Below are 19,852 nucleotides of genomic sequence, written 5' to 3'. Positions count from 1 at the left end.
ATATTTCTCTGTCTTCTCATTTTGCTTAACTTACTGTGTTTGGGGTCTCCTTTACACAGGCTGCAGGTTTGTAGTTCCCTTTTTTTTTGGTGTCTACCCCCAGTGGGTGAGGTTGGGTCAGTGGCTTGTGTAGGCTTCCTGGTGTAGGGAACTGGTGCCTGTGTTCTGGTGGATGAGGCTGGATCTTGTCTTTCTGTTGGGCAGGGCCATGTCCAGCGGTTTGTTTTGTGGTGTCTGTGAACTTATTATGATTTTAGGCAGCCTCTCTGCTAATGGGTTGTGTTGTGTTCCTGTCTTGCGAGTTGTTTGGCATGGGGCATCCAGCACTGGAGCTTGCTGGCTGTTGAGTAGAGCTGGGTCTTAGTGTTGAGATGGAGATCTCTGGGAGAGCTCTTGTCAATTGATATTATGTGGGGCCGGGCAGTCTCTGGTGGTCCAATGTCCTGAACTCGGCTCTCCCACCTCAGAGGCTCAGGCCTGACACCAGGCCAGAGCACCAAGACCCTGTCAGCCATGTGGCCAGGTACGTGGGGGGGGAGTTTCTTGCCTTTTGGGAAGTCTGAGGTCTTCTGCCAACGTTCAGTAGGTGTTCTGTAGGAGTTGTTCCACATGTATATGTATTTTTGATGTATTTGTGGGGAGAAAGGTGATCTCTGGGTCTTACTCCTCCACCATCTTGAAGGTCCCCCTGCAATAGGAGCCTCCACTGAAGATGCCAAACTCCACAAGAGCAATAGGTGCAGAGGCTTTTTTTTCAGAGGTTTTGCAGATTGTTTTTTTTGTTTGTTTGTTTTCCTTTGTGCTTCGTCTAGTTTCAGTTTTTCACAGGGTGCTTCATGCAGAGGCCTTGCATCCGGCACTTCACATCAGAGTGTGTAGTAAGAAAATCTCCATCAGCTCTTTAAAACAAGAAAAAAGCCAAAGCAGACACTATGCTCTTTAGAGTTGCAGAGCTTTAAAGCTTTTCTAGGTGGTTAAATTGTGCAGGGAGGTTTAGTCACTTACCCAAAGTCATAGATCTGGTTAGCCATTCTCACTATTACTCGGTAAGGTTCATCTGCTTGGGCCTGTACTTGGAAGTGAAAGTTGAACAAAGGACAACAATTAGTGATTAGCGTGTTGCCGTTTTAAAAAAATGCCTTTTGCACATTTCTTTGAACTTAGAACAGCCCTGTGAGTCATCTCCATTGAGTTCCAGAAAATAAATGAGTAGCCCAAGGTCACCTAGCAGGGCTCAGGCTGCCATTACACTCCCATTACACTGTGACTTCTCCTGCAGATGGTCTTGGCCTCTCTCTCTACCTAGACTAACCTGCTCCTTCTCCTGTGTTCTCCGGCACAGCCCCAGCAGACCTCGGAGGTGGGAAGATGCTGCTGATCGCCATCCTTGGCTCAGCGGGAATGACCTGCCTGACGGTGCTGTTGGCCTTTCTGATCATGTTGCAGTTGAAGAGGGCAAATGTCCAAAGAAGAATGGCCCAAGCCTTCCAAAACGTGGTATGTCTCATCTTCCTAATAGTAATAAGTGCAAGTCCGCGTATATGCAGAACCTTCATTTTAAAGATGTGGGTCAAAAATTTTACCTGTAAAGCAAATATTTCCCTTAGGCAAGTTTCATCTTTTCTTTGTCTTCCATTATGAAATGGGAGATAAATAGCATGACTATATGATTTCTTGTCCAAATCAGAACAATTCTAAGAATGAAAAGGTTGCTCTTAATAAGTATGCAGAAGACCAAGCCTAAAGCAGGACTACTGCCCCATCAGAAAGAGAATACAGTCATACTAGTAATAAGTCACCAGCGAGGGTAATCTTGTAATATAAAGAACTGAACATTTTTGGTAATGAAGGGCCTAAGGGTAACCAGACCTCAGAGTGACAGGTAATGAAGATTTGCACTAGACCAGTTTTCCCCACATTTCCCTGTTTCCAGTTTCCATTTTGTACCTCTAATATCTCTTTCAATTCTATTATCCCTCCTATATGTATGGATTACATATACGTGTGTATCTCCATTCCTGTGCACCCTTCGGTCTGCAGCCATAGTTCATGGTGCTTGGCATGGCCTCTTTCTTTCATCTAGGAATTTTGACCAGTAAAAAGTTTAGAAAATCATATTTTACCTATAGGCACCCTATTTGAGTCCTTTGCTATACTACAGCCTGAACATTTCTCTAGTTCGTGGTTTCAAGCTCTGTAAAATTAATCTGTACCCACCTTTATTGATTCTGTATATGAAACATTGAGTACAATTACATATTCCAAATGAGGTATACCTTCCTGTACATGAGTCCCTGAGATTCCCTTCAGTACAGAACAAGGGAGGCTCTGTAATCCGACTCCTTGCCAGAGCTGGCTCAACTCAGGCTGTCCCTGTAGAGGGAGGACCAGCAAGGGGGTAGAGAGTGCTAGAGCGCATCACGGTACTGATGCTTTGTCCTGATACCATCAGCAGCCACTGAAACTCAGGAGAAAAGGAGACACCCTGTTGGGTTTTGCTCTAAGCATCAGTCACCTTGGGGCCAGTGTCTGCGCCAGAGTGGGCTTGAGAGATTCTGAGCTTTAGGAAAAGTTAGAGAGAGTGAGTAAGAGCCAAGAATAGACCAAGGTGACGCTAGGAAACAAAGCTCTCACAGAGGTGTGTCCTGTGACTGACCCAGATAGGTCTCTGAGCTCTTTTCGAGATCAGAACTCAACACCGGCTCATTCCACAGCAGAGTAGAAACTCAAATGTGACTAACTCAGGGATGTGCTATTTCGTGGCATACATGCCGTTATCCTCCCCTCCCTCACCTCTGCAGACATAACTAATTGATTGTGGCGTGCTTTGCCACTGAGGCCTGTGATCATGCCCATGCAGCTCTATAGGCAGCCACTTCATCTGAGTGGGCCTGTTCAATGAACCCTATTTCCGTTTTCATTCTAGAATTGGATACAGTATTTCTTTTTTCACCCAGTGTGGGTACAAATCAGGACGTATTATGTATCTTAAAATTATGAAAAATCCTGACACAAAACCATTATTTTTCTAGCGGGAAGAACCAGCTGTGCAATTCAACTCAGGAACCCTGGCCCTGAACAGGAAGGCCAAAAACAACCCAGATCCTACAATTTATCCAGTGCTTGACTGGAATGACATCAAATTTCAAGATGTGATTGGGGAGGGTAATTTTGGCCAGGTCCTGAAAGCTCGCATCAAGAAGGATGGGTTACGGATGGACGCTGCCATAAAGAGAATGAAAGGTCAGTGCTTGGACTGCTCGAGTCAGCATTTTACTAGGGTGGGGGGACAGCCTGACTTCCTGTTGAATCTTTCCTCTGAGGTCTTACACTCTTTAAAGAAAAAATTGGCGTGGTGTCAGATAGAGCTGTGACGTGCAACTGAAGGTGATGTTTCCTTTGAGGGTCAGGATGTAAACATGAAGGCATAAGCTAGTTAGATACCACTGTCTTGATTCCTTGGGATGTGAGAATACAGATTCTCTGTCATACCCTGCTGACTTTGGGGGAGCATTATTTTTCTTAATCCAGTGGTTCTCAAAATTGTGCATGCATCCGAATCACCAGGAAGGCTTGTTAAAAAACCAGATTCTTCAGCTCCACCCCACAGTTTCTGATACAGTAAGTCTGGCGCAGGGCCACGGAACTTGGATTTCTGATTAGTTCCCATGTGATGCTGATTCTGAGGCTTGGGAGACCACACTTGGCAAACCACTATCTTCATGGATTATCTGCATCAACATTCCTAGAAATATTGTTAGAAATGCATCTACTTGGGTTTCTCCCCCTCATGGTTCTACTGTATTCTAATTTCTGGGATGGCGCATGAAAAATCTGTGTTTTTAAGCTTGCTCAGTGGCTCTTCTGTACACTCAAGTTTGAAAACCCTTGATGTATGGTCACAGGAACTAGATCTTTTCCAGTTGTGTTCAAGACTGCTTGGGGGAAGAAGAAAAAAAAAAAAAAAAAGACTGCTTGGGGCCTATCCATTTAATCAGATCTTCTGAGAAAGCAGAATGACTTGTTCCCTGGCAATACTAGCTGTCTTCTCTTCCGGGTGAAATGACAGTTTAGAAATGACTTGACTGCGAAGCCGCACTGTTGCTTTTACAGCACACAGGCTTGAAAAGTGGCGCATTAGAGCCAGCAATGTAATTACTAGTTTCATTGGGCAGCTCCATAGTAAGGACTCTCTGAGCTTGCTGATGGGTTTTCCTTCTTTTTGACTGCAATATTAAGCCTAAGATGACAACCCTAAATCTTTTCAAATCATCGTTGTTTTCCACATTGCTAGAAAACACTATGTCAGAAAATGAACAAAACAAAATAAACACAGTATTATCTATGCTTAGAGACAGTAATGTTTCTACACACACACACACACACACACACACACACACACACACACACACACACACACACACCCCTTGCTTAGCATCCAGAAATCCCTTTTTCATTTTGCTACTTTAGTTACAGGGAGCTTTAGGAAGCAGTAAAAGTAGTGAGAGGAGAGAGGGTGTAGAACTTTGTAGCATCAGTTTTTATTGGCATCTGACCTGAGCTGATTGTCTATCTCATACCCATGTGAAGAGATAGAATAGCTTAACAGGGCACCAGGGCAGACACTTTTTGCAGGAAAAGTCATGCATGCAAAGAGGGCAGCTACTGACAGCCTTATTATTAAAGAGCTTTGTTTTTTAAATGCTTCCAAGGTATTGACCCTCAGGTCCCTGTGGTATAAACAGGGTCCTCGACTTGGAATTGCCTACTTGTCAGCCTTATGGGTACCCTTAGCCCATATGAAACATTCCCATAATTTCCAAGCATGTTCAGGGATGCACATGGCTACCAGCTCCCTTCTCACCCTTTCCCCCAATGTTATTTCTTCAAAAAGCCATAATAGCATACTGTCACCGACTCAAGGCTGATCAGCCAGTTGTGCACCAGCCAAAGAGCTTTCTCTTCAGCCTGACTGGTGGTTCTCCCTCTGATCAAAGTGCTAGTGGACAGATGGAATGAAAGGAATAGAAATAAATGCAACTGTTTCCTGATTGCCAAGCAACTTCTATGAAAATGTCTTTGAGATTTGAGTTTTTTCAGTAGGACTGGTTTATGAAAAAAGTAAAGTTATCATAATAAAGCAAGGTGTGTACACTACTGGTGATGTTTCCCTACAACTTTGTTTTTATCCCTGAACATATTTGTCTCTGGACGGTAGAGTTAGCTGGGAGAGCCAGAGTCTAAGAATGGACGCAGCTCCATCTCGACCACATCATTTCCCTGGGTATTTGAGAGCTTCAACAGGAAAACTTCAGAGCAGTGCTTCTCAAGCAGGGGTGATTTTGCCCCCGGGGGGACATTTGGTGATTTCTGGATACATTTTCGGTTGGGCTACTGGTATCTAGTGGGTCAGGTCAGAGGTGCAGGTAAACATCCTACTTTGTATAGGACAGCCCCCAACAATAAAGAAGCGTCTGCATTATAGTCATCTCTGATTTCTACACAGTTTTCCAGACCTAATGGTGGCTGAGTGTACCTGAAGGTTCTGGGAAGCAGAGGGGAGACAGTTGTTTCTGAAGAGGTGTAACAGAAAGGGATCACTACTCTTTACTTTCTTCCCAGAATATGCTTCCAAAGACGACCACAGGGACTTCGCTGGGGAACTGGAGGTGCTTTGTAAACTTGGACACCACCCAAACATCATCAATCTCTTAGGAGCGTGTGAACATCGTGGTAAGATGCTCTTTTCCTGTCTTTCCTGCCAGATTGTTTTTTTTTTTTAAAAAAAAAAAAAAACAGGCACATTCCATATTGAAATTAGGAAAGACAGTCATGTAAGATTGTTATCTATTTTTTTTTTTAAGTTGCAGTTTCAGTCTGAATGTCTGGTCCCATTAATAGATCGTGCTGAGATTTAGTATCTTTTTGAAGGTAGATCCCAAGGCTGAATCTTTTGGCCTCTGATGTGGTTCAGCTATTACTGCCCCAAAAGATCCACGGCTCCTACATGCCTCTACCTTTGCTAATCCAGAGGTTTTCTCAGCTGCTACTAAGTGGATTGAGGCAGCCCTCAGCACCAGAAAGAGTGAAGTAGATTTGTTCTTGTTAGTTGCCTACCTTTTCATTTTCCCTCCAAACCCAAGGAACTGATATTCTGAATGTTAAATCTGTGAATGCCATTAATCTACTGTAATGTGAAAGCACTGGTGATGCTTAGGTTAAAATAATAATAAGCTTATATCTAATAGTATCAATACTTTGTTTTTATCCAAAACAATGTCCTGTACAATAACACTGAAGTTTTACAACTATCTTATGTCACACATACCCTTAAGTCCAACTTATATGATTAATTCAAGTATTTATTGAGTATTTCCTATTGTAATGCGTGTAATTAGCTGTGAATGAGTAGGTAACAAGAAATCTTTCATGGCTTTACCTCTGCTTGCTACCTGGGTTTGTAGGTCTAAATCTATGCTTAATCTTAATTTCTCATGGAAAAATTTGCTCCAACAAAAAAGCTCCACACAGTAATTATTTACAAACTTGACAACCTCTTGTTGACTTTGCAGCACAAATACCAACAATGGAAAAGAGACTACTTCCTTTTCCTCAATTTATTAAACTAAAAATACTGGTACTTCAAACAATATATCATTCTGTGATCCAATAAGGGTGTAATTCTGAAAGCCAGATCATGTCTCTTAGGTTAAATAATGAAGTCATGACATTTATTTTTGAGCTATTTCCTGAGAACAGTAATCAGAATCGGACAGCAGTAAATGAAAGTTAAAAGAAAAAGAAAAAGAAACCGACAACAGCAGAAGAATGTACATCTTTTAAAATTTTGCTCTCTCGTCACATTATTGGTTGGCCCTTAAAATTTATAATTCAGTAAAGAAGTGAGAAAGCACATTCATACCAGAATTGAAGTATCTCTTTCTTCAAGATTCAGTGCTAGATTTTTTTATTGTTGAGAATTTCACTTTCTTAGCATATCTTTGAAGTTTACATTCATTCAACATTAAAAAAAAACACAAACAATTCACCTTTAAAAGACAGTAAAACCACTTTACTTTTCATGGGCTCCAAAGATCAATGTTTTTATCAAAGCAGCTTACATTTTATTAAAAAGGAAAAAGGAGAAAGCAATTTGGAATAAAAATAAGACACTGCACCATAGTTTCCTCTAGGAACTATTTTGTTTTATTTTTTTCCTAAAAGGTTGAGTTTTCTGGTTTCTGTAAGCAAAAATGCAATCCCTGACACTAGACTCTGCTGACTAGTGACCTACTCAGCAACATGGTGACTTATTCCAGATTTTAGGGAGGAGCAGAAGGCAGGAGAGAGAGAAAGTTACCTGGTGTGGGTCCTTCTGCTATGGATATTTAATCATTGTTTTTTGATTAAAAAAAAATAACCTTGGGCGTCCCTGGTGGTGCAGTGGTTGTGAGTCCGCCTGCCGATGCAGGGGACGCGGGTTCGCGTCCCGGTCCGGGAGGATCCCACATGCCGCGGAGCGGCTGGGCCCGTGGACCATGGCCGCTGAGCCTGTGCGTCCGGAGCCTGTGCTCCGCAACGGGAGAGGCCACAAGAGTGAGAGGCCCGCGTACCGGAAAAAAAAAAGAAAAAAAGAAAAAAAAAACCCTCAGGAAAAGCTAGATTCATACTGGAATAACATGCCTGGCTCATATTAGCTTCTTGATATTCAATATTGATTGAATAAAAAAATGAAAGGTGATGTGGACTAGCTGTCTTCGATCGTCTGGAAGCAAATGCTTTGATTTCATTCTACTAGTGTCACCGAGTAGGTGACCGGAAGCCCTCTATGTTTGGTAGAGGTGGGGAGGGGAACCCCGAGAGCAAGCACTTTAAGTATTGCAGGAATGATGTCACTTGCCTTCCTCCTGGCCCCAGCATTACCGAGGTTGGTACCACTAGATGTGTAGCTTTACGATAAAACAGAGGTTTATAAGCGTTTCCCGAGAATCACAGCACATCTCAGAAATATCACAGCAGCTTAGGATTACTGATAAAGTGGTGCTCTCTCCCTTCCCGCACAGGCTACCTGTACCTGGCCATCGAGTATGCCCCCCACGGCAACCTCCTTGACTTCCTGCGCAAGAGCCGCGTGCTGGAGACGGACCCTGCGTTCGCCATCGCTAACAGCACCGCCTCCACGCTGTCCTCCCAGCAGCTCCTCCACTTTGCAGCAGATGTGGCCCGGGGAATGGACTACTTGAGCCAAAAACAGGTTCGTACTGAGGACCTTGCTTTGGACATCTTTCCTCTGAAATCCTCTCTGGCATCAGAGTTTAGATAAGTTTGTACATTTGTTTTTGGTCGCTCTCTCTTCCTTAATTCCTTCTTACAGTCTTCTAACTTTCATATCTTTGCTAATATTCCATCTCTTTATATAGAAGTTCATGCCCAACACTGATGGTATGTTTATCTAGTGACTCTCATCATGTGTATTTGGTGAGGTGCCTTCACCGATGTTAGCTTGGCGTGGCTCTAAATAACGTACACTAGCAGAGGCCATTCATGGCAACTGGAAGATTTCATGACCTGGTTTTTCTCCCAGGTTGCTCCTCCAGTGACATGTGGGTCATTCGGCAGAATCCACTCACTGAGCATTTAGGAGAGGAACTTTAAGGGAACTGGATTCTGGTGACTTTTGAAAACCCCTTTTCACACTGACCTCTCTGTTTCCCAAAGCTCTTGCCCCTAGGCAAGAAACAAAATGGAGTGAAAAAGCAAATGCGATGCTGAAAATACATGATTTTTTTTTTTTTTTAATTTCAGTTTATTCACAGGGACCTGGCTGCCAGGAACATTTTAGTTGGTGAAAACTACGTAGCCAAAATAGCCGATTTTGGATTGTCCCGAGGTCAAGAAGTGTATGTGAAAAAGACGATGGTAAGTTCAGAACAGACGCTGATGAGATCCTTTCCGGGGCACCCCTCCCTCTCCTGATGTCGTTTCTCTTAGAATACCATCTTTCTGTGACGACTGAGGCCTCTGACCATTTTCCCCATTGGATAATGCCCTGGCCCAGCAAACATCCTTTCTCATTTTTGATTCCTAAAATGACGGGAGGGTCCACATTTACCAATGAAGAAGGCCCTGTCACACGTGGCCAAGTAATTGAACGCGCAAGCCTAGTGCTGCAGGGACTCAGGTCTCAATCCAGCCCAGACCCTGAGGTCTGGTCTCACTCAGAAATCTCTGGAGAGCTCCCACAGTCCCCTTTTGCACAGCAAACTGAGGAGGGGGAAAAAGACACTTAATATACCTTCTAAAACATCAAGGAAATCAATTAAGGAGGTTCCTAAATCACAAGGATGCGCTAGAGAGAAACTCATAACTTCTAGATGCTCATATAAGATTTCCCTCTTTGCCAAAAGTTCTCTGCTCACTCTTCAAGCCCCAATCAAATCCACTTTCACCTAATGATACCTCGTCTCCTAAACATTCATATTTTATCTTCGAATACAAGCTCCCGGGAGAACCTCACCACAGTGTTAGAGAAGCTGGACTCATTCTGCTACTTTTGTCCACCCTAGAATCATAAAGCCCGGGACGTGCCACATTCCTGGACATTAGTGCTGTGCCGACAACATGCCACCACCCTCTGCTTTCCCTGAGCGCGTGGGCAATGCAGGGTGTTGGGCGCGACACACCCTGTAGTCTTTGCACGTGTTGGGTAGGTCCAGTCCACTGGCCTGGCTCTCCCAGCATTACCTGGGCTCAGCTTTCTTGGGATGACTCCAGTTCTTATAACATATAGAGGGTCCTTTTACTTTTGTGGGTACCAAATTGCCTCCTAGCAAGGCTCAGGCTTCTGTGTTTATCCTCAAGCTCAGGTTTCCTTTCTCTTCAATATACTTATTTTAGTTACTGACAAGATAACATAGAAATAATACTCAAGAATGCTTTCTAGAGGAAATGGTCCACAGTTCACAAACTGGACACGATTAATTTATTTTATTCTTTACTTATTGCCTTCCACAGGCATACATTCTTTTCCATAGTTACAATCACAGTGAACCTAACCACTTTGGAACTTTCCACTCCCTTTTTGGATGAGGTTTCGAAGTTAGTCTCCTTTGGTTCTTAGAGACCAACATGCCCCTGGTCCTGTATACTTATTAACATCAGTACTTTTTGGAAGCCAGAGATGCCTCCCTGAGGGCTGGTTTCCAGGCAATATTTTTTTTTTCCCTAAACTCTTCAGATTTGCCCCACTCAAAACAGACTTTTCTCTGGGAAGGAGCTGGGCTGGTCTTAAAGAAGCAGGACCTACCACCACTCATCCATCTACTCTGGCTCTCCCCACTCCTCCTGGGAGCATCCTCCTTAGAATCCTCTTATCTCCATCACAGAATCCCTCTCCTTCCTTCACTCTGGCATGGGTGGGGCGGGGGTTTGCCCCAGATGAGGGGAAAGAGAGGTTAACACAGTTTAGCCCCGTAATCCACGCATCTTATTTGGTTGCTTTCCTTAGGCCCCCAAAGCTAAGGTTGGTTTGCTCGGCATTTCATCAAGGGTAGGGATTTCTGTATCTTGGGGAGCTTAGGAGGAGTGCTTAGAGGGGCAGAGCACTGGTAGGGCTCAAGTCTATCTCCCAGTGGAACGGCAAAGTGTGCAGTGGCAGCATGGGGTCTGGGGAGGAAAAGGACAGGGTGAGGGTAGGGGAAGAAAAGAGGAGGAATTAGAGAGGAGCAAGCTCCCTGCAAGAAGGGTGCAGTATAGCAAGACACCACCAGAGGGCAGAGGAGCCACTTTCTCGGGCCCTTTTTTTTTTTTTTTTTTTTTTGCAGTACGCGGGCCTCTCACTGTTGTGGCCTCTCTCCCGTTGCGGAGCACAGGCTCCGGACGCGCAGGCTCAGCGGCCGTGGCTCACGGGCCCAGCCGCTCCGCGCCATGTGGGATCTTCCCGAACCGGGGCACGAACCCGTGTCCCCTGCATCGGCAGGCGGACTCTCAACCACGGCGCCACCAGGGAAGCCCTGGCCTATTATTTAAGTCAGAGATTTTCAATTCCTGTTGCACCTAGAGTCGTCCGGGGAAATTAAAAAAAAATACAGATGCTGAGTCCTACGGCTTAGGTATTCTGATTCAATTATTCTGGGGAGGGCATCCTGCGTCAGTTTTTTTTTTTTAATTCCCCCAGGTGATGCTAATACTGGAAGTGTTGCAAACTAACGTACTTAAGTGATTTGGGGTTTTACTATCATTGATTAATATATCGATCCCGTCAGCATGGATTTATTTATTACTATAATGTTTCATGCTTGTGCTAGGTTTGGGGATAATATTCGACACAGTATTCTCCTTCAAAGAGCTCAGAGATACATAATGAACAATCATAACAGTGGATGAGGCTAAGGAAAGTGCAGGTGCCATGGGAACTCAGAGGAAGCACACTGAAGCTTTACAGTAAATGTCAAATAGATATTGGAGATGTAAGAATGAGGTGGATGACCTGGAGGATGTGGTATATATAAAAATCGAGAGGCAAAGGAAAGCATGGAAATTTTGGCCACTAAGTAATTCAGTATGGCTGGAGTGTGATGCGGAAAAGAGGGAGAGTTAAAATGCAAGGCTGGAACTTTCCAAGGGAGTGGAAAGTTCCAAAACGGTTAGGTTCACTGTGATTGTAACTATGGAAAAGAGTGTATGCTTGTGGAAGGCAATAAGTAAAAACTAAAATGCAAGGTTGGAGTTAAAACGCAAGTGGGGATAAGGTCCTGAAGAGCTTTGGATGCCAGCTAAGGATCTGGGGACTCACCTAAGCATTGGGGATCTTGTGACAACAGGGACATTAAAGAACATTAAGGAAAGGAACCACATGGTTGTAGTTGCCATTTAGAGTGATTGTGGTGTGGAGAACAGGTCATTAGGGGGTGAAACTAGAGGCTGGGAGGTCCGTGGAGAGGTGGTTTCATCAGGCGGGAGATGATGGTGGCCGGCACCAAGGTGATAGCAGTAGGGACAGACACATGTGGGCAGATCCAAAAGCAGTCAAATAAAAAAAAAAAGGAAGAAGTGTGCATGGAAATCAGTCATTAGGAAGTCCGGGGTCCGAGGTCAGCTGGTTGGGAGTAAATGAAAGCAAAGACCAAACAGGAAACGGAGACAACTCTTTCCATTCCATAGCTGTGAAGGGGGAGGGAGAAAAACAGGTGACAGTTGGGGTGGGGTGGACATAGAGAGAAGGGAGGCGTGGATGTTGAGGAGAACACTGAAGATGTAGATGTGAGAAAGGATCCTTTTTTAAAAAAAGACTACATTTTTTAGAGCAGTTTTAGGTTCACAACAAAATGGAGAGAAAGGTACAGCGATTTCCCATATACTCCCTACCCGACACATGCATACCCTCCCCCATCATCACATCCTCTGGTACCTTTGTTACAGCCAATGGACCTGCACTGCCATGCCATAATCACCCGAAGTTTATAGTTTACGTCAAAGCTCACTCCCGGTGTTGTACATTCTATGGGTTTGGAGAAATTTATAAGGACATATGTCTTTAATTATGGCATCTTACACATTTTCACTGCCCTAAAAATCCTGTTTTCTGCCTATTCACACCCCAAACCCGACCCCACCCCTAGCAACCATGGATCTTTTTTGAGAAAGGATACTTTTGTATGTAAACCTTAAAGTACAGGACAACCATTTGGGATTTATGGTCAGAAAGAGCTTCAAAATAGTGCCAGTAAATAAAGAACTGGGAGAGAATTTCACATTCAGGAATAATCCTTGGGATCCAGGTCAGGGCTGGTCTCATGGAAGGGGAGTCTGGGAGAATGCCTGGTTTGAGGGGGGCTGAGAAAGATCCCCTAAATACTCCTGATTTTGCCCCACCCACTGGCTAATGTAAGCTGAAATGCCACTGTTAGAGCTTGGACAGATCTCTGGGAGGGAGGGATCCATCTCTCAGTAGTGTTCATGTATTCCTGGGGTGGGTCGAGAGGAAAGGAACCCAAATTCATAGCAAATTTGAGGAAACTAGGAATAAAACTCAGAAGTCAAACTTCACATTTTCCAGCCCACATCTCATTTTCCCCAGTCTGGACTCAATAAGCCAAGAAATGGGGCAAACCTGGAGGGAGTTGGGGCCAAGCACCCAAAGGATGGGCAAGTGTCTCTCACCCCGTCTCCAAACCCAATGCACGTGGCACTGGCTAGAAGTCATCACCTCCTCTGTGAGTCACAGGCACACTCTTCCCTTTGGCCTGAAATGCTCTTTCCTCCCCCATCCACCTGATGGTGCCTACACATCTTACAGAACCGAACTCATGTGTCCCCTCCTCTGGAAACTCCTGCACAATCCCCTCCAGGCAGACGTGGTCTCCTGGCATCACTTTAGCCTTTCCTGCACTACAGCTTACTTCTCAGTTCCTAGGCCCGTCTCTCCTTTCAGACCTCTGAGTGCCTCTGACAGCCACAAAGGGAATAACTGAGTGACTAGCAAAAGGACACACATGGGCTTCCCTGGTGGCGCAGTGGTTGAGAGTCCGCCTGCCGATGCAGGGGATACAGGTTCGTGCCCCGGTCCGGGAAGATCCCACATGCCACGGAGCGGCTGTGCCCGTGAGCCATGGCTGCCGAGCTTGTGCGTTCGGAGCCTGTGCTCTGCAACGGGAGAGCGAAAACAGTGAGAGACCCGCGTACCACAAAAAAAAAAAAAAAAAAAAAAAAGGGTGCACACATCATTATTTTTCTTTATATGAAACTGTGGTATTGGCCCCTTGAGGTAAGTGGGACACTCACACAATTTGCAGGTCTTTGAATTTAAAAGCACACTTGTGGGTGGGACATAGGCAAAACAGTTCCTGAGTCTGCCACGCCTTCTGTCTGGGGACCTCCCCGTGGACTTGGGTGAGCCCCAGCTTCAGGCCAGCAGCGAGCCTTGGGAAGGGGCCCTGTCCAGCCTAAGCAGCATCTCACCTCGTTCTCTCCAGGGACGGCTCCCCGTGCGCTGGATGGCGATCGAGTCACTAAATTACAGCGTGTATACAACCAACAGTGACGTGTAAGTAAAGCCTCTCACTGCTGAGGGATTTTTTTTTTTTTTTTTTTTTTGTCCCAGAAAAATACCCATTCGACAGAGGTTTTAAAGAGAAGCAGGAAGATCGTATCCGTCTGGGGAATAAAGCTAATCACTAATCCCAGGAAATCCCAGACTAAATGAAACCACAGAGGGGACAGTTTTCCCTGGTGGCAGGCTTTGGGTTTCTTTCTGCATGTCGAGGAGTGACCTCAAGTGGTGAATTCCTCACCTCCAGAGGAGCAAGGGGCATCCCAGCCTTCCCATGGCTCCACTCCCCAGACTGGCCTCAACACAAGGACCTAGATCGGAGGTGGCGGCCCACAGTAGCTGCTGGGGGGGTCAGAGGTGGCAGGGATGGAAAGCACACAGACACAGTGGGCACCATCTCTGCTTGCAGCCTGCGTGACAAGTGTCAGGCTGGCGGGGGATGGAAGGGTTGGGATTGAGGCCTGAGCCCTCTTGCTCAGGTTCCCTCTTTTCAGGAGGAAGCACTGAGGCCCAGAGTGTTACTGTGTCTTCAGTGTGTGCCTTTATATGTTCTCTCACATCATCTCTGCATAACTTTAAGAAATTGGTGTCCTCACTTTTGGAAGAATACACTAAGAGGCCTCAGGCGTTCTAGTCACTTGTCTCAGGTCACACGAGTATCCGGTGGCAGCGATGGGATCCGACACGGGTCTGTCTGGCTTAGAAGCTCCTGCTTTCCGCCTTGCGTTCTCTACCTAAAGCGAGTGGGAGCTCTGGCAGAGCTAACACTGTTTTCCCTGTTATAATCCTTCCATTGGCCGAAGAGGAGATAAATGCATGCTGTGTGCAAGGCCCTAGCCTAGGAAACGGACGTGTAACTTTTCCTTTTCTGACCTAGGCTTAGTGGCCCTGGCTTTCTGGGCAGCAAGTTGACTGGGCAGCATGCGTGCTGATTATTGGTTTCTCTTTTGTCCCTCTGCAGATGGTCCTATGGCGTGTTACTATGGGAGATTGTTAGCTTAGGTGAGTATCCATGTCTACCTACCAGGTGAGGCTCTAGGCAAAGGGAGTGGGCCCCTCCCGGACTCCTTTACCACATACTTTCATGGATAACGTGTACTTGGTGCCAACAGACGCCACTTGGGAAAAGAACCTTACGGGTTTCCATGTTTGAGTGTGTTTATTCCCGTGGTTCTCTTTATGAAAGCCCTGTGTCTAATGTCATATTTAATACTAATAACCTGATGGTCAAGAACTTCATTCTGAGTTGTCTCTGCTTGTGTACAGATGTCACAGAGCTGTCGTAAGTTTACTTCTATAACTTGAAGACAGTATATTATGAAAAGACATTTTCTAAGGCCATTTAATACCATGTGAAAATGTGCATGCCAAAAACCAGAAGAAATTCCCATAATCCATTTTATAAATATTACACATGAAAAAAACTGGGAGGACTACACAGGATTTAAAAAATGTAGGTTTTTTTCTGCATTAGTTTTTGTATTTTCCACAATAAACATGTATTGCTTTTCTAATTAACATTGATAGATAAAATAGGAATTGCATAACATAAATACAGACTTCCAATTAGGAAAAAGATCCATGTCATTGGTACAGTAGACATGCTGTGTGTAGACAGGCTTGGGGAAGAGGAATAGCACGGGAAGGAAGGAGACTGTGGTGGATCCTCTGCACTAAGGAGACGCCGCACGGGAGCACGGTCTGTAGCCGAAGTCCAGCTGTGACGTGCGGTAGGCTTGCTCTGGAGGAAGATCACACCGGGCGCTCAGCAGTGCTTGACACACCCCGTCTTTCTCCCAGCCCCGTGGCTGTATAGCCTCAGGGCAGGAGATGCTGCCTTCTGCATCCGAGGGGGCTTAGGGCGCACCGTTTCCTGTCTTCCAGGTGGCACCCCTTACTGTGGGATGACGTGTGCGGAACTCTACGAGAAGCTGCCCCAGGGCTACAGATTGGAGAAGCCCCTAAACTGTGATGATGAGGTGTAAGTCAGGCCTCACCCGGGGCCATTTTATCCTAACTTTCCCCCTGTACCCTTCTTGGACTGACTCTAATGAAGGAGCTATCTGATACATACACATATGTTTATCTATATGTACACACACACGCGCGCACACACGCACACCCCAGATAGTCAGAAACAAGGGGGTTCTTGAAATTAAGACTGTGATGCAATGGGCAGGGAATAACAGCTTTCTAGGCATAGAAATCCAGGAGGAATTTAAGGTGATGATTCTTGGTTGAATCTTAAGGTTGAAATGAGAAAGGGCAACAGAGTCAGAAAAGATCTGAAATAAATTCATGAAATTATCCACGAATAAATGTATGAAACCTTGAGGCTAACTTTGGGGACAGAGATTTCAGAGCCGTTATGTTAAGGAAGACAGATTTTTCTTCATAAAATCTTACTTCTATGAGGATTATTTTCCAGGAATAAGTATTCTTCTCAGGGGAATAGTGATTATCTTTAGTGACGTTGCCATTCCCAGAATTAAGCAATGTAGCTGCTGCCTAACTGGCATGATTTGAAGAGTGCAAGGCTCTAGGCTGAGCAAGTAATTTATCATGCAAGCCAAGCCACTTCTAAGAGTGAAATCGGGTGTTACTATTGTTATGGTACAAGAGATATAAAACTAGACTTGAACCATCACTGGACAAAGTCCCTAAAATTCCACCTTTTGAGATTCATTCCATAAGGAGGGATATTTTCAGCCCTTATGAAACTTCGGTTAAAGTACAAGCTGTTCCAATGATAGAATCTCTAACACCCCAGGCTGATGGCTGAGAGCGCTCTGTGCACTACAGTTCCCCTGAGTGAGTCACTTGGTCAGCATGTGAAATCTTGAGCCCCGTTGCCAGACATGATTCTGTACATCTAGGGTGGGTCCCAGGAATCTGCATTTTAACAGTACAAGTAGTTCTGGCCACATTTGAGAAAGTGCTGACTTAGACCAGCACTCCCTAAACTATGTGGAAAGTGTGAGACGTAAATAAATGACACAAGAGTTCTGTGATCAGTTATGTCTGGGAAGCTTCTAGGTTAAACCTGGTTAAAAAGGTTGTTTGTTTTTAATGGAATGACTTCTCACGATTTTCCTGGGTCGATCCCTAAGAGGAAGATGCGATGGGTGGCATTTTGCAAATTTCTTTGAGCACGGGGCCGTTTAAAAAAAATAAAACACTGATATTTTGAGAGGTGTGGTATTCCACGGGACATGCTGCCCTAGCCATGTAACTCAGTTCTTTCCAGATAATCGGAATAGCTGAGACCAAGATCCTGTGGTAATGGTACCTAAAGCAGGCACTAGATCTACTGGGAGAAGAAAGGGGACTTGGATGGGGAGATGGGAGGCCTAACAGAACCTTCCTAGGTGCCGTACTTTTGTCTTTTACTGGCTAAGCATGATGACCATGCGTTGGGTGGCTACATTCTCTTTTTTGCAATACCCTACACCAGGCTGTGCCCAGGCCTGAAGCACAGTTGTAGACTTAACCCTTTCACTGTTTTCAAAGGTATGATCTCATGAGACAATGCTGGCGGGAGAAGCCTTATGAAAGGCCCTCATTTGCCCAGATCCTGGTGTCCTTAAACAGGATGTTAGAAGAACGAAAGGTGAGTATGGAGATCAAAGCAGGGGTTCTTTAAGTAGAATTCCTCATGTGTCCATTGTGGTTAATAAAAAGTTGATACAAGTCAACAGGTTCCCCTGAGCATGGCCCTAGGTGCTATAGGGACATAAAAGATGTGGACCCAACTTTGAGGAAGTTACAACTTTGGAGGAAATAAGATTCCTATATAAGATACAGTCACACACGGTAGAACAACATATAGAAGTAGCTTATTCGAGTTCGAAGGAATCTTAAATCTCATGAGTCATACAGCCTGACCCTTTAATAATTTTATAGAGGAAGAAACAGACTTAGAAGGGTGAAAAGTGACTTGCCCAAGGACAAACAGCAGGTAGACAACAGAGCGTGGTCTACAGGTTACTATGGGGAGGGTCAGGAATTCTATCATAATTTCTAGAAAGTAGTTGACTCTACAGATCTGAGGTTCGAAAGACAAATCTAGGTTAGGGAAGTAGATGTTGAACGTCATCAAAACCCAGTTGGTAATTAAACCAAAGCTGTGGGTGAGGTCACACAACAGGAGATGAGAAGCAGACAGAGAAAGGGGCCTTAGAGGATGTGGGGCATGTCAGGAGGGACCAGTGAGAGACCATGAGAAAGAGAAGCCAGAGACTGAAACAAGTGAGAGGAAGCAATCTTACTTGCAGAAGTCAAGGGATGCTTTTCGGGAAGAAAGTTGTTAAACACAACGGAGGGAATGAGGATAGAAAACTGCCCCCCCAGGTATCTGCATTTGAGTTGAAACAAGCTAAGGAAACGGGGTATGACTGTAACTGCCCCTGGCGGAGGCAGGACTGAGCCAGTTTGTCTCTGAACCACTCTTGTTCTTCTAGACCTATGTGAATACCACGCTTTATGAGAAGTTTACCTACGCGGGAATCGACTGTTCTGCCGAAGAAGCCGCCTAGGACAGACCGTCTTCAGCTGTAGATTCTGTTTCCGCTTCACCGGCATGAGAGACCCTTGAGACCTTGATGCCAAGCAAGCCAGCCTCTGTCAAGAGAGGTGACATGGAATAGGGACGTGTATATAGATTGCTGTCTGTCTGGGACGTTCACCGTAAGACCCCTGTGTGTGAATCTATAGTGCCCTCTTTTAGGACTGTATATACTGTTTGGAGTAAGAATGTGCTGGAATCAGAATGCCTGTTTGTGGTTTCATATGCAATAATATATTTTTCTAGAAACATGGACTTTACAGGAAGGTGTGGGCATGCAGTTACTGTAGTGCATGACTCATTGTCCCAGATATTTTTGATATGTACCTATATATTGGATGTTATGTTTTGCTGTGTAGAAGAAAATACTGTAAACCTGACCCTGACAGCAGCACAGGTGAGAAAAGCAGGGGAAGTGTATGAGTTCTTACAGGACATGGATTTACGTCTGTACCTAAGCGATATAAAAGAGCTTCTTCTCTCTCTAAAATTTCCCCCTCACCTGTAGAAGCCACCCCAATTTCATTCCATAATAATTTGACAACTTTGTCAGGTGTTTCCAGAGCCCACAAGTCAGTCCAGAATGCTAACACTGAAAAACAGATTTAAATCTCGTTCCTTAGAAGCCTAAGAACTTTGAGAGAAGGGTAAGGTTGATAAATTAATAGGATTTAGTTTTAGTTTCTTTGATAACACTGATGTGTTTATTAAGAAATGAAAATAGGAAGCTTGGAGTTAGTTATCTTTGGGAGCCATGTGACATCATATCAGATTAACATCCCTACCTGTATCGCACATTGTAAAAAGTTTTAGTTTCGATCATTTGTGAGTTTACCGTTTATACTGTAGGCACATGCTACACTGAGATCATACAGTAAGTGAATAAATGTCTTGCCTACCCATTTTGTCCAGGAATGTGTCTCATAGGTATTGCCAAACGTCTGTATTATACTTTCGAGAAAAACACCTTAAACACCTTAAATTATCATCCTCTACCTTGTTGGTAATAAGCAGAGAGCAGTTGGTGGGTATATGCCACCAGACATATCTCAAGCTCACAAGATTAGAAACGTCTTCCAGAAGTATCCTACTGTCTAATCTGTTTTCTTGCACCTCTGTGAACTGAGGGCTTAGAACTAGAATCCCTTTTAATTGTGCTGCAATGTTAATAGTTCACCATACCGCATAATGTTCCATATTCCTGCCATCTGCTCAACTTTTATGCATCAGAAACAATG

The 19,852-nt window shown here is 44.6% G+C and overlaps 1 protein-coding gene across 2 annotated transcripts in view; it reads left to right on the top strand.

Annotated features, from left to right (window-relative positions):
• TEK (TEK receptor tyrosine kinase) overlaps window positions 1–19,516 on the top strand; it is a 105,036-nt gene extending 85,520 nt beyond the window's left edge. The window contains exons 14-23 of one of the 2 annotated variants that reach the window (XM_065879365.1): window positions 1,343–1,497; window positions 3,033–3,243; window positions 5,623–5,733; window positions 8,064–8,254; window positions 8,806–8,919; window positions 13,974–14,044; window positions 15,012–15,052; window positions 15,935–16,031; window positions 17,561–17,660; window positions 18,511–19,516. In XM_065879365.1, the coding sequence (XP_065735437.1) occupies window positions 1,343–1,497; window positions 3,033–3,243; window positions 5,623–5,733; window positions 8,064–8,254; window positions 8,806–8,919; window positions 13,974–14,044; window positions 15,012–15,052; window positions 15,935–16,031; window positions 17,561–17,660; window positions 18,511–18,585 (1,166 nt within the window). In that variant the 3' untranslated portion in view covers window positions 18,586–19,516. The remainder of the gene's footprint in view (window positions 1–1,342; window positions 1,498–3,032; window positions 3,244–5,622; window positions 5,734–8,063; window positions 8,255–8,805; window positions 8,920–13,973; window positions 14,045–15,011; window positions 15,053–15,934; window positions 16,032–17,560; window positions 17,661–18,510) is intronic. The other variant, XM_065879366.1, reaches the window with a different exon arrangement.
• The last annotated feature ends 336 nt before the right edge of the window (window positions 19,517–19,852 follow it).

Source organism: Phocoena phocoena, chromosome 6, assembly GCF_963924675.1.
Source record: "Phocoena phocoena chromosome 6, mPhoPho1.1, whole genome shotgun sequence".
NCBI lineage: Eukaryota > Metazoa > Chordata > Mammalia > Artiodactyla > Phocoenidae > Phocoena > Phocoena phocoena.
The sequence above is the reverse complement of the archived record's forward strand: the minus strand, read 5'-3'. Positions and strand labels throughout refer to the sequence as shown.